At 37.7% G+C, this 14,834-nt stretch overlaps 1 protein-coding gene across 3 annotated transcripts in view; it reads right to left on the bottom strand.

The window, feature by feature from the left end:
- KIDINS220 (kinase D interacting substrate 220) overlaps positions 1-14,834 on the bottom strand; it is a 74,890-nt gene that overhangs the window by 41,480 nt on the left and 18,576 nt on the right. For all 3 annotated transcript variants that reach the window (XM_058801004.1, XM_058801002.1, XM_058801003.1), the window contains exons 9-17: positions 13,897-13,995; positions 11,494-11,592; positions 10,732-10,830; positions 9,602-9,779; positions 8,914-9,078; positions 7,378-7,557; positions 6,862-7,027; positions 5,832-5,983; positions 3,193-3,482 (exon numbers count right to left, since the gene is read on the bottom strand). In XM_058801004.1, the coding sequence (XP_058656987.1) occupies positions 3,193-3,482; positions 5,832-5,983; positions 6,862-7,027; positions 7,378-7,557; positions 8,914-9,078; positions 9,602-9,779; positions 10,732-10,830; positions 11,494-11,592; positions 13,897-13,995 (1,428 nt within the window). The remainder of the gene's footprint in view (positions 1-3,192; positions 3,483-5,831; positions 5,984-6,861; positions 7,028-7,377; positions 7,558-8,913; positions 9,079-9,601; positions 9,780-10,731; positions 10,831-11,493; positions 11,593-13,896; positions 13,996-14,834) is intronic.

The following is a 14,834-nucleotide window of genomic DNA, read 5'->3' as shown; positions in this document are numbered from 1 at the left end:
AACAAAGGTGGAATTTGCCTTTCTTAACTTCAGCAGCTAACAGGTAGACATTAAAATCTGATCTCTTAACCAGTAGATTCATTAGAATGTGCACAATGACGACATAAAATAGGAGATTAACAACTCTTCTGAAATGCCTACTTCTCTCCTTTGATGGCAAAGGGTGAACCTAACTCCTAAAGGCTGAAGTTATGTCAGATCAATACCACTCAACAAACAACTGTCAAGAAACACAGTACCAAGACACAATCAGGTCTTCTGTGCTGTAAAAGCATGGCACTAGGCATGCTGGCATCAGATGGGATTCACCTCTCTCAAAGGGCGAAGAGAGCCTTTGACCAGGAGCCAGCAGGGTTAACTGACACAGCTTTAAACAAGAGGGAGTGGGATGAATCAGGCTTGCTCAAACAAACTGTGGTATGACACACCAAGGTTAGAGGGATGCAGGGCTAGTGAGGGCCCTCATCTGAGATGTGCAGGTGACACTGGAGCATACTTGGAACTCTTATGGAGATGAGGCAGGAACTCCTGAGGTAACAGAAGCCAACAGGGAAACACCACTAAAACACTTCAAAGGAATTAAAGGGTGCTCCTCTAAGAAGGTGACACAGCTCACAGCCCAGCTGAGGTGCCTCTACCTCAGTGCACACAGACTGGGTAACAGGAGGAGCTGGAAGCCACCGTGCTGCTAGAAAACTGTGACCTAGCTGCCATTCCAGAATCTTTGGTGGATGAATCCCATGACTGGAGTGGAACTGTTGATGGCTGCAGGCTGTTCAAATGGGACAGGAGAGAAAGGAGGAGAGGAGAGGTTACCCTCTACATCAAGAGATGGAGAGATTACAAAAAGATGCCTCTGAGAAGCAGCCACAAACTGGTGGAGTCAGTGCACAAAAATTTGTGAGGACCAGACCAATAAATGACACCTTGAGGTTTGTGTCTGTAACAGGCCTGATCAAGGGGGGCCTATTGATGAAGTCTTTGTGTCCCAGCTACAGGAGGCATCATGCTTGTGGACTTGCATCCTCCTGGGGAACGTAGATGACCCCAACATCTGGAATGTTGTCATGAGCTGTCAGCATTCCAGGAAATTGCTGAAATTCAGCTAGGTAATAGACAAGCCCTACCAGAAGGGGAGCAGCACTGATGGTCACTAATGTGAGTGAGCTAACTGGGGATGACAAGCTTGGAGCTGCATCCTGGGCTGCAGTGATCACACACTGCTGGAGTTTGCAGTCCTGAGGGAAATGGGTTAGGTAAGGAATAAAGTCAGCACACTGCATTTCAGGGAAACAAACTTTAACTCTTCAAGGAGATAGTCAACAGACCCCCTGGAAAACTGACTACAGGGACAACACAGCTGGCAGATGTTTTAAGGATGCTTTCCATGGAACACAAAAGTCTGTAATCCCTAGAAGAAGAAGAAAATTGGCAAGGAAGAATAAAAGCTGGCTGCACTGAGTAGAGACCTGCTGGTCAAACCAAAGACCAAGATGTAAATGCACAGGCAGTGGAAGCAAGCACAGGTACGCTAGGAAGAGTGTAGGGACACTCTGGTTGTGAGCGGATGTGGTGAGGAAGGACAAGGCACAGCTGGAGCTGAACTTGTCATGAGATGCAAAAAATAACAAAGGGTCAATGGCTCAGTGTCCCAATGCACATCAGTGACAAGTGCTGTCCCTCAGAGATCTACACTGGGACCAGTGTTATTTAATATCTGTATTAATGACATGAATGAAGGGATCAAGTGCATGCCCAGCAAGTTTGCAGATGACACCAAGATAAGTGGCACAGTTCACACACCTGAGAAACAGGATGCCATCCAGAGGGACCTAGACAAGCTCAGGAAGGGGGTTCATGAGGTTCAACAAGGCCAAGAGCAAGGCCCTGCACCTGTGTACTGAATCCTTGGTATCATTCCAGTCTAGGGGATGAACAGATGTACAGGAGCCCTGCCAAGAAGGACTTGGGAGATGCTGTGGTGAGAGGCTGGAATTGGCCCATCCATGAGCCCTTGCAGCCCAGAAAGCCAAATGTATCCTGGGCTGCACAGGACACATCCAAAGCAGTGTGGGCAGCAGGTGAGGGAGGGATTCTGCACCTCTGTTCTGCTCTGGATGCAGTGCTGCATCCAACTGTGCACTCCTCAAAACAGCAATGACACCAATGTATTGCAGCAAGTCCAGAGAAGGCCACAAAGATGATTAGAGGGATGGAGCACCACTGCTGTGATGAAAGGCTGAGAGAATTTGGATTATTCAGCCTGAAGAAGATAACATTCTGGGGAGATGTTTATTGTGGCTTTCCAGTACCTAAAGAGGCCTGGTGGTAATATGAGGACAAACTTTTTTGCAGGGCCTTTTGCAAGAGGACAAGGAGGATTGGTTTTAAAAACTGAAGGTTAGATATAAGAAAGAAGTTTGTTTAAAATGAGGTGGTAAAACACTGGTACAGATTGCCCAGAGAAGTTGTAGATGCCCATCCTTGGAAATATTCAAGGTCAGGTTGCACTGGCTGACCTTTAAAAGGCCCCTTTCAACTCAAACTATTCTATTGTATGGAAAATATTTGTACAACAGATTTTTATACATTGGCTGTAATCTACAAAGCTAAAAATCACGATGCTACATTTTACTTTCAAAGAGGAGCATATAGCATATCTGATGACAGCCTGAGAGTATATCAGTTTATAGATACAAGACAGCAAAACAATAGTATTTTCTATCATTTTTCATGCAATACCATTTTTCATTAAATGGAGTGCTTTGTAATGTTCTTTCAGTGCTACAGTTCCTTTCTTAGCAAAGAGGTCTTGCAGACAGACAAAGTTAGGCTTGTTTTTACACCTTTAGAAGATTCTCAAAGCTATTCTTTCTCATCTTATGATATAAAGTAAGCTTTTATGAAATAATGGTAATTGAGAATTTTTTCCCAAGTACTTTCTTCCCAGCAAAAATAAAATCAGAAAACTGAAACCCCAAATTTAACATTCATGATTAAGCAGATAGATGTCATATATTAAGCACAATTACCAATGGCACAGAAGTGTTCCATTTAGTAAAAACTCACCAAGTCTCATTCTCCTGTTGTGAGACTTAGCCTGATTAAATTAATGGTGCCCCAATTTAATAATGCTCCATGTTTGGGGGTTTGTTTCATTCCTTTTAAGGGCCAATTCACACAAACACTCACCTTCATGAAGCCCTCACTTTTCAGCTTGTGAAGCTTGGAGGCAGCACCATGCAGCCGTTTTCTCTGAGAATTCAAAACCGAGTCCATCACCTGCCACCATGTGCGGCAATTCAAGAAAAAGGCCAAGCCAACAATACAGGTCACTGTTATGAGAATAACGTTCACTGTCATGTTGGCTGACTCCACATTAAAAATCGCCAACAGGGCGATGGCAGAAACAACGCAAGACAAGATGAACAGGAAAATCACAAAGGATGGCAGGCAGCAAGTTTTCTTCCATTTCTTTTTACCTAGGAAACAAGTATTGCTGTTAGAATTAATGTACAATGATAGGTGAGTGAAAAATCTATTAACTTGCATACTTCTCATAAAACACTAACTGGCACAAAAGCTTACTGCAGTGTTACCATCTAGTCACAAACCAGTGGAGAAAAAAATCTATTATTTGTCAAAATTCTTGGCAATTATGAAGCAGAGATATTCCTTTAATCTTTAGTTTATTTCCATAATTTCAAGAAATCCACACTGGATAGAAATGACAATTTTGTATCAGGGCTATCACCCCTTTTGTGGCATCTCTTTGTAAAGTGTATTTACATAAACAAATTGTAGAACAACAGTACAGGAACTATTTGGTTTTAAACTGGAACCTGGTACTTACGTAATTTAATAGTAATGGTACCATTGAAGAATTAAACCAAAATTGCAAGCTGCAGCCTGAGGCCATCCTTTCTTGCATGCCAAAACACACACAAACTGCAAAACTGCAGCAAATATGCTTTGGACAGCTCACAAGGGCCCCAGAGGAGAGTACAGAGCTCCTGACTTCAACTGGACTGATAAGAAAGAAGCAAATACTGCAGCTGGAGCTTAGCACAGCTAATTCTGTGGCCAAAGAAACAGCATTTTCCAAAGCAGCAGTCTCTGCCTTTAGGACCTGTACAGATCCAGTGGTACGTCTAGAAGATTGCTGTCTTCTGGACACATTTGTTGATAACAAAGAACAGAATAGCAAAGATCTAAAGCACAATTATGAGAGCTAAACATCAGTATTTGAACTACAGGGGGAAAAATCAAAGTAGAAAGAATACTCAAGGTTAATATGTGGCCCATATTATTTTCTACCAAGGCATGAGCTGCAAAGGTTTTTCACATTGCTGACATAAATGACTTACAGGATTGTGCTGAAGGACAAAGCAACAGAAATGCATAATGACAGAAGTGAGAGGCAAGAAACGAACGGGAACAGCTCATATATAATTAGATTCAGTTCTAGGCTTAAGTAGAAATCTAAACATCCTCTTACTAGAAAGAGACAGAACTGGATTAGAGAGACACAAATATCATGAACAATGTAATGACAATTGAAAGAGGCATGTCTGCAAGTTTACAGACATAACAAAAATTAAGATACAGAAGGCTAAAATTAAACCTCTGTGGAATTTCTGTGAACATCTAGAGGTAATAAACCTATGACCCTGGGCCTGTAAACAACTCAAGAAAAGGACAGAATGTGTAAAATCATCACATAGATAAAATAAATTCATCAATTAGATATTTAGACAGAGCACAGGAAGGCAACAGAGCAAAGAACACAAGTGAATGTAAGATTATAAATGAAAGGGAAAAGATGATTACTGCATATAATCACAAGAAGCCAGCACTACACTGCCATTCCCAAGACCTCTTCAGGAGAAATTACAGCATTATGAAAGCTGTTTCACTGAGATTAAGGAGAGGAACTGCAGAACCTAACATGGAAAAAAGGGTTAAATAATCCACACATCTCTTCCATAAAGCACACTTAGTGAATTTGAAAAAGAACAATGAGGAGTAAGTTGTGTTCAGCATACAGCTGAACACAGCAAACATAGTGTGTTTTTTCCAGCCTCTGCAGGACAGAAGAGTCTAAACATTTCGCTTTGAGACAGGTGACAGATTCCTCAATTTGCGGACAAAAAGAAATGAGAAGTAACTGACATACACTAAACTTTAAGTACAAACAAATCCTCAATTAATTACAAGTTAAGCCCTAGTACTCCTTCTTCACAATATCATACTCTACTCTGCAAATTTCTTTTTCTAGAAACCTACAGATGAAACAGAATGAAAAAGCTTGTAGGATCAAGTAGGTACACTTTATCCCCCCTTACTTGCACTAATCACAGCAATTTATAGGATTGGACCAACATGTTAAACACATTTATTATTTCCAAGAATAAGTAGTGGTCACTCATAAAAGCTCTAAATTAAAATCTAATAAACTAAACAAACCTCTCTTAGCAATACATAAAACATACATTTTCCTTTATCTGACTCAGTCACATTGACCTAATTTCTATGGAAATATGCTGCATCTATAAGGATGCAATATAAATATCTATTTCCACTGCCATTTCTGAAAACTATACTTCACAGGTGATATTCCTTTATTATATTAATAAAATCAAGATTAGTAAATAAAATGGGGCATTTTTTCTCTTCCAAACAAAGAGTTTCCCCTTCTCTATGAATTTCTGCTTGGCTACAACAATTTCTAAAAAGAGCTTATAATGCAGAAAACAGAAGCCCTGGTAACAGTGCACTGAAATGGAATAATTGGAAATGTCATTTAGGTAAAAAAAAAAACAAACAACCACCTTGTGTATCTTCTGTCTTGAAAACTCGAAATAGCCTTGTTGCTAGGAAACCAAATTCCCTTTCACATGCATCAGAAAGGGTAGCAATCATCTCAGCCAGTGAAGTCTCTCCACCTACACTGGACAGTCTATTGTAGTCTGTAAACAAAAATCTGAAAGAGAAAAAGCATGTATTTTGTATACTTCAGAAAACTTTAAATATTTTCTAGCAACTAAAACAAAAGTCTTGCTGCATCTCTGTACTTAAAAGTTTTTTTAAGTGGTACAAAATGTAAAACACTTAATTTTTTTTTTTTAAATCTACATGGAATTTAACTATTTTCCTATTTATCAATCTCTTCTTTGCCCCACTTCCTATTCTAAAACTTATTTTCTTTTAAAGATAAAAACTGTCACATCACTAATAGTACCTCAGATGACAGTAAAAACATGAAAATATCTTTATGATGCCAAACCATAATATTGACAAATATTTTCAAAATTGCATTCTGATCTATTTTCAAATATTTATAGAGGACTAGAAAAATACAGAAACACAAGATGATATAAAAGTACCATGAGGTTAAAATAGAAGTCTTTAAGCAATAGATATAAATTAAACTTTCAAACACACAGCATAAATCTTCCTGTTTTCAGGTAAACTAGAAGCTTTGAACAGTCTGATGCTCTACTTACAGGGAGGAAAAAAAATCCCAAACCTTAACAGAAGTAATCAGTGGAACAAGCAATAAACATAGATAATACACAACATACATAAGTTCTTATTTTATCTGGTACAAATTTTCATTAGTACAATAGCCAAAATCCCTAATTCTAAAAAGCACTTCCATCAACTTTGGCAGATAGTTTTTCTTGAGAGCACTACTATCTTCTTCACACTGAAAAGTTTATGATCAGAGCTACTGTTTTTCTAATAGGAATCTCAATAATTTTCCTAGGAAGCTAAATGTGCACATTAAACACACAGTTTGAGAAGGATCAGAGTGAGCCTGACTGATCTATTCAAGAGTAAATAAATGAAATAACTAACCTGACAGGTAAAGCTTTAGTGGTTTGCTCTGGTAGTTCTGGTGGGTTCACAAACATGAGTTTGAGAAGCAACTCTAAATATCCAACATGTCTTGCCAGCCTTGTACTTAACACCCAGGCCCAGTTCCATCTCTCCCCTTCTCTCCGGCCACCAAAGTAAATGACAGCTAAAATATTAAAAAGATGTTATGGTTTTAATTTAGTCAACATTGACAGCTGAAAGAATCAGGAAGTTTGAACAGATAAAGTATGGAGTTCTGTAAAGGAAGTTATGAACTTTTAGTAGTTAGGCTAAAAATGAGAATGGTAAGAGTAACACAATGAAATTAATAAACAAAATCCTTCTTTGTTCTCAAGAATGCCCTCTCACAAATTACCAGCAAAACAAAAGGTCCAAAGGGGTCTTATTGTCTACAAAACCATTTAGTATTTTTTCTGAATGGCAAAGCATATCTACAAAGCAGTATTTAATCCCAAAAACAGATAAAAACCTTCATGAATTCCATACAAGACTTACTAAAGAAAATGTAGAGAACAGCTAATAAGCTGAGTGACACTGCTATTCCAAGCTTTGCGTCCACAGTGAAGGCAAGCAATAAACCCAAACCTCCACACAGCATGAGTGTGAGGAATACAACAAGCCAAGAGAACTGAAACAAAGGTTCAATCTGCTGTCCTGCAAAAGTCTTCATTTCATCTAAAACAAAAACACAAAGACCAGTTAGCATAGGAAGTCATTAAAGAACAGATCATTTTTGAAAAGAACTTTTCCAGTAGACTGGATAACTTATCTCGATTATTGATCCATAAAAAGACAATGATGCTTGAATTCTTCTTCAAACATCAATACAAAACCTTAAGTTTTCATCTATGCAATGAATGAAAATATTTAAATACACAATACTCAGATTCCTTGCTGCAGATTTGCTACTTCTGAAAGCACATTAAAAGTCATGCAATCCTCCTGCAAAAGTGTAAAACATATTTTATGACTCTGAGAAAAATAAATCCACCACATCTGTCAAAAAACCCCACCCAACCCCCAAAATCTCAATCACTGAAACATGGACTGTGCTCCTCACACAGTCAGATATAAGACTACAATGTGAAGGCTATGGTATTATTTCTGTTTGTGGATTCTTACTTTACTAAAACAGGAATTCCTGAAGGAACTTATTTTGCTCCTATGGAGTAAGAAATAACAGATACACAATTCAGAACAAAAACAGGAATGAGGAACAGGAAGAAAACATCGCGAAAGTGCTTTAAAAATGTAAAAGCACATCAGCAACAAATATTGCACTCTTTTTGTATATGCTTTTTGTTTATGACATGGAAGAGGAGATGAAAAAAATGAATGCAGAAATCCCATTTTGGCTAATAGAGAAATCACAGAAAGTAAGAAACACCAAGATTGGTAGAATTATTTTGAATTATATTGAAACTTCTCAGAAAAACACCCTTTATAAGAAAATGCTAAAACTAAATAAGATGCCTATATCCATCAGGAATAATATTGATTCATTTCATATAGTGCATTTGCCTTCCTCTGTCATTTCAGAAAGTTCAAAAAACTCAAAAATAAGAAACAGGACAGGGGAAGAAAACTAGATGCAAAGAACATACACTAAAGAGAATAAAATATTAATAGCCTGATAATTGTTCTTAAGCATTGAAAAGAAAAAGACACATAGGATGCACAATAAATAAATACTGCAGAAGAGGTCTGAACCTCATCTGACACACAAACAGGCCCAGCAAGGCATATTTTGGCAGTCAGACTTTCTGCAGTACCTAAAAGGTAGATTCACTGCTGCAGGAAACTCACAGGAAAATAGACAAAAGCACTTAAAGACTCTCTTGACATTGTATAACTGAACAAAGCAATCTATGGATGAACTGACCACAGCGAAATTTAAATCCTTTCATCATAGAAACAGAGACCAGATACAACATCACATGGACCAACAATCCTCACAAAAACTAGTAACTCCACTGTGATGCTTTTCATAGACAGATTGTAAGTACTGAAAAGACTAAATCAAGCTTTTACCTTCCAGTTTCTTAAGCAGGAAAGATTTTCCACTTCCCCACTGTGCATACAAGCCTACACAGATGGGGGGCTGCATGGTTGGTTCACTCAGAATATCAGCCAAAGCGCTGCTGTACAGATCATAGCCCAGCATGTCACCATCAGATTCAGTGGGGGACAAGTGTCCTGCAACACAAACACTGTGCTATACATCTTTGCTCTAAGAAAGCTCTTCAGTACAACAATTTTCATACATAAAGTCATGACACATTCACCCATATTTGTATATATACTCCTGTCCTATAACAGCTCTTGTTCTTTGTACATTCCTGTTCAAAGGAATTTTAAATCATCCACATAAATGATACATAATTATCACAACTATTGAAGTCTACTGCAAGATTCAAGACCCCAAACCACCAGAAGTCAAACAAAGTAATTCCCACACAAGCAAGATCCAAATAAAAACAAAGCGATCGATCAACACAAGTCACGTAGTATCTAACACCTAAAATCAAAATAAAAGGTTATTTTACCTCTGCCAGGCTTTTAGAGTGATGGGATTTTTTCCCAACTGATTATTTTTAAGCCTTCCTGTTAGGTGCAACATTAAAACATTAAAAAAATGTAGTCGCCTTTCAATACATAATTGAATAAACTGGATTGTCAACATACAAGTGATTTAAAAAAAAAAACAACTTATACTTACTGGCACCAAATATCTGTGTTAAAATACTCTTCTGGTGGCTACAGTCAATATTGTAAGGGGTTTCTCCTGTCTTGTTGGGTCTATAAAGCAATCGACCATCTTTTGGATTTCTTAGGAGTAATTCAGCAAGTTTACGGCTTCTCCCACGAATAGCAATGTGAAGTGGGGTATCTCCTTTCTGCAATTAAGTGAAAAGTCAGTAATATCTAAGAGGAATTCCTAAAACTATAGACACACTGTATGTTCAACACTGTTTCAGAAGCACTATTTCCTTGAAATAAATTTTAGGACACTTTCAAAAGCATCAGTGCCTTACAGCAAGCATTTTTGCCCTTGAAGAAGCATTACAAATGTTTCAGAGAAGACATGTAAAAAAGCAGTTCTTAGAATGCTAAACCTCAGACACTGCCTTCTTTCTTAAATGCTTATTAATATCTTGAAGTTCATGAAAACTGTAGTCTCTGTGTAGAAACAAATGTCTACAGGCAAACTCAGGGACTTGTTTGGAACAAGAGATAGTGCTTGTTACAATTGTTTCAATGTCTGCCCAGACTTCCCCAAAAACTTCCCAGTAAAAGCTTTCTTATTGCATCAAACCAATATAATTACTTATTCACCCTGAACAAGAGATTAAAAAAGCACCAAATAAATGTTCCTGTATTTAAGAGGTTTGCAGTCAAAGCAGGTAATGCATAACAAGACAGCAATAACCAGCTGTATTTGTCCTTGGCATCCTTTAGTTTCATGTCTATTAATCAAAAACTAACATTAGTGACGAATGACAACCATTCTGCATGCTCTTCTTCAAATGTACTAAAAATTAGCTGTTTTATCTGTGCAAGTTTTTATTCCTCACCTGGATTTTTTTTTTCAAGTAATTAAGAGCACCCTAATACAAAACAAATCAAAATCCACCATTACACTAATGGTGGAAACAAATTTACACTTAAGTGTTCTTATCTATTTAATTATTAAACATATGGGAGACTAAGCATTTACATCTTATTGTCTATTTCATTATTAACCATATGGGAAGCTCTCTTTCTGTACTGACAGCCTTGATAGCCCTCTCCAAAATCCTGCTGCAAAACTGAAATTATTAAATATACAAACAAACAAATATTCTTTACCTTGTCTACAGCAGAGACCTTAGCTCCTTTATCCAGAAGAAGTTCTACTATTTCAATATTTCTCATCTTGGTTGCCTTTATAAGTGGTGTTTCACCATCCTAAAATGGAAAAGCAGGACGAATATAAAGATCTCCATATACCCAAAACCAAGAAAAAGAAATAGTGATTGAGTAACAAATTAAAACAAAAAAATTTAAGATCATTAAAATTAAATGTGCTACTGTGCAAGCAACACCACTTTAGCACCTATGTCTCTGAAAAAGTATCCCAGACCCAGTTCTAGATTGATAAGAATCAAATAAAAAATTACATTTCTGTCAATAACAGTGTCAAATAGAGAAAGACAAAATTCAGATATAATACAAGATACATGAAAATATTCCAATGCTGTGCCAACTATTCTCTTATTTTTTTCCTTACTGCTGCACATGCCTAAACTCACACCTAGTAATATCAGAAACCTCTTTCCTCAGTTTCCAGTAGCACCTGCTCTTTACTCCTTATTGCTGGTCATGTCAATGATGCTGAGGTAAAGAATCCACCTGCTCCCTCCTATCCCTGTTTGTATTTAACAGCAAATCATATTTATTAACAGAGGGAACCTTACTGTTGCTGAGAAGCCTTATTTCAGGAAAAAAAAATTAACAGTGTTCAAGGTACCAACACTTGACAAAAACTGAATGTGGTATGATCTTCACATCACACAAGAGCTGAGAAAAGAACAGATATTAAAGAAAGCAATTCAATTAAAATTCTGTTACCTTGGTACATGTCTCAGTATCAGGGTTGCATTGCAAGATATCCCTCACCATTGTAGCATTTCCTTTCTCAACTGCCCAATATAAAGCAGTTTTATTATCCTAAAAAAAAGGAGAGTATTACTCACTAACAGTACTTTCATTTAGTTGGATTAATTTCAAAAAAATATTTAAAGTACAACTACTATATATTGAAAACTGCACATAATACAGCAATTTTTAGCAAAGCTGAAAGCAAAGGGAAAGGTCAACAAATCTAATTGGCATAACAGAAGAATTTAGAGGGGAGGATGCAAATTTGCTAGGGAGTACAAAGCTATTTTTAAAACCTTTGTGAAATGTTTTAAAAGCTTTAACAATCCAAGCAGACTTAATCTGTCTTGAAAAAGTTTCTGAAACTACATGTAAGTATTCAATTCTAACTCAAATATACAAATTACCTAATGAAATAAACCAACTTTTTTTCAGAGGCATTGGAAGCTGGGAAGCTATAAAAGTAGATGGACAAGAAAGTCAACACAAAGCACCAGAATGCTAATCAGCCAGATATTTCATCAGTAAACCTGGGGGAAGGTTCACAGCCACAAATCTGCTTCTGTCATCTTCTTTTCCTCCCAGTGATGTGTGGATGTGTCCTACTCAGAAAGTTTTCACATATGGGAAGACTTTCACCATCTTTCTGTAGCCTAGTGACGGCATCATGACTCTTTCTGTTTGATGCATATTTGTGTAGAGACATTTAAGAATAGCCTCTGAACACACACCTACTTCTAAGCAGGAATGTCAAAGTGTCCCTTGCAGCCTTCCACCTTGCCTGCTTCTTTCATTTGCAGCTCTTTCTCTTCCACTCATGGGCTTCAAAGCAAACTGAGTTTAAAGCCTTTCTCAACAGTTTAACAAGCCCAGTCACTAAGATTTCTTTCCTCTCCAATCACTTGAGCTTCATCATCTCTGTCCTTCAGTGAGCTGGCTTCCAAGACACCAGCCTGAGCTGCACATCAGTCACACAGCCTGGGTCCTTGCCCCTCCCAGAAGGGCTGAGGAAAACACTGCCTGAGCCCTCACCTGCCCCAACACCCCCTCTCAATGGCCTTTCAGTCATGTTTTATCTGCTGAAGCTATCCACCAGCTAGTGACCATATCAATGAATGATCAGCCAGTAACACTGTTGCTGGAAGGCTGGCCAAGACTCAGCAGTATTTCTGAAATGTTTGACTGCCCAAATTTGTGACATCTCCCCAGAACAGGCCAGCAGGCAGGTGCTGCAGTGCCAAACAGCAGGGAAGTTGCTCCCAGCAGGGAACTAGCACTTATCTCCAATTTTGATACTGCTGGTCCTAAACTATGATCTGAAGTGAGGAGCCAAAATGTAGCTCTGATGTTACTGACTCCTGCTGTGCCTCCTGTAAGGCCATAGAAGTGTTGTCTAGATCAACCACTGCAAATTGCCACTCAAGCAGCCTCATGCTGCCAGAAGTCACAAGCTTCCCTGCTACCAAAGACTCTGCATCCTCCTGCTGCTTCTGTATGGCTTCAGTCACAGCAAGATGTTGAAAAGCTTCAGATTTCAAACCCACATCACAGCCAGAAGCTGAGACACACAGGTTGCCAATGTCAGCTTAGAGGAAGAGATTCTAATGCTACTTTTTCTTGAGAATAAAAACTTGTTGGCTTCTCAGAGACGCTCTGCAGCAGCAGCAGGCATTGAACCTTTGCAGCTCTCAGTGACTAGTTAGTTTTGTGTACCAGCTTGGGAGAACCCACGTGCCAACAAAGCAGAGTGGTTTGAATAGCTTCAAGCAAAAGAAAGCAAATTGAATGTAACAAACAGAAGTACCATGCTGAATGAGAGAGCTTCCAGTACAAGAGTAAAAGTAATACCTTAATCAGAAGGACAAAAAAGAAAGAAGGGGTAGGTAGAAAACACAGAAATCACTGACAGTGTTTAACAGAAAGGAACACAGAAAATTGGTGGAGACAAGAACCAACCAAGCACAGTGACAGAATTGCTCTGACAACAGATATAATCTCTGGTGCATCACATTTCATTGATACTCTGTTTAAAATATGATTTAAATCATTATATTAAATGTCTTTAAAAGCATGTCATTATTCTAAATCTGTTCAGTAGTGCAGATGAAGTTCAGTTTACATTTTTTGCTTTTCAACCATTATACAATTAAGTGAAAAAGCTGTGCTTAACAAGCCATTACAATTACATGTATCTTATAGCTTAAAACCTGCACAGCAACATGATCTATCTTACTGTTTGATGGAACTGAATTTCCTACAGAGTAGACAGTGCAAACTTTAATGCTCTGTTTTCAGGAACACAGTATAAGTGTTTGGTATAAAGATTCACATCCTATTTAAGAAATACTCTAACATTTACACTGTTGTACTTACCTGACCTCTGATATCTATATCAGCATATTTATGGAGCAGGGCTCTCACAATTTCAACGTGACCACCTCTAACAGCCCCAATCAACACTGTATCTCCACTCTAAAAAAAAAGTGAAAGAATATTGAACATGAATTAACATTATTTACCAATAAGAAATGCAACATAGAATGAATTATAGCTTCCAAATATGCACTATGCCTATTCATATTAAGAAATCTACATTCATTTTAAAAAAGATACAGAAAATAGAACTATCTCTAAAAAAATGGGTATTTAATAGAAAAAATTCTCGACTTTTTTTTTCAATTGTTCAGGAAAACAAACACTCCATAAATACATCTAGCTTAAACCACTATCCTAAAAAAACCCAGCATAAATTAATAATAAATATGAAAAAAGCCAACCAGGAAGACCAAGCACTCATAGTAATAACCTGCTTACAACCAAACAAGAATATTGTCAATCTCTTAGAGATGTTTCACAGCTGACAAAAGCTCCTCAAGAATTTTAAATAAATTTATCTTGTTTAAATACACTATGCTATTATAAAGAAAAAAGCAAAAGGCTAATTTCATCTCAGACCAAAATTTTAAAAAAATGTAGTGTGGTAAATGAAACTGTATGTACATAAAACAAAGTTACAGTTGTGCTTAAGGCTTCTGATTTTAACACACTTAAGGACATGCTAGAATTTCAGAAATTACCTTACAGTCCTTAAACTGCCTATTACTCCTTGTAGGATGAAACAGGAAAAATAAATATAAGTGTAGCACAATCACAGGTGTGGGACTGAGAGAACTCAGCAGTAGGGAATGCCCCATCAATCAGTCACTACATACTTGGCTGCAAGAAACTTTCTTTATCAAAACCTACTCCAGCATCTGAAACTAAGAGTACTCATTGTTAGGTGTATTTCTGAACACAGTCAGCTGTGCTGA

The sequence above is a fragment of the Ammospiza caudacuta genome, chromosome 3, assembly GCF_027887145.1.
Source record: "Ammospiza caudacuta isolate bAmmCau1 chromosome 3, bAmmCau1.pri, whole genome shotgun sequence".
NCBI classification, from domain to species: Eukaryota; Metazoa; Chordata; class Aves; order Passeriformes; family Passerellidae; genus Ammospiza; species Ammospiza caudacuta.
Note: the sequence above shows the minus strand (reverse complement) of the source record. Positions and strands in the feature narration are given on the sequence as shown.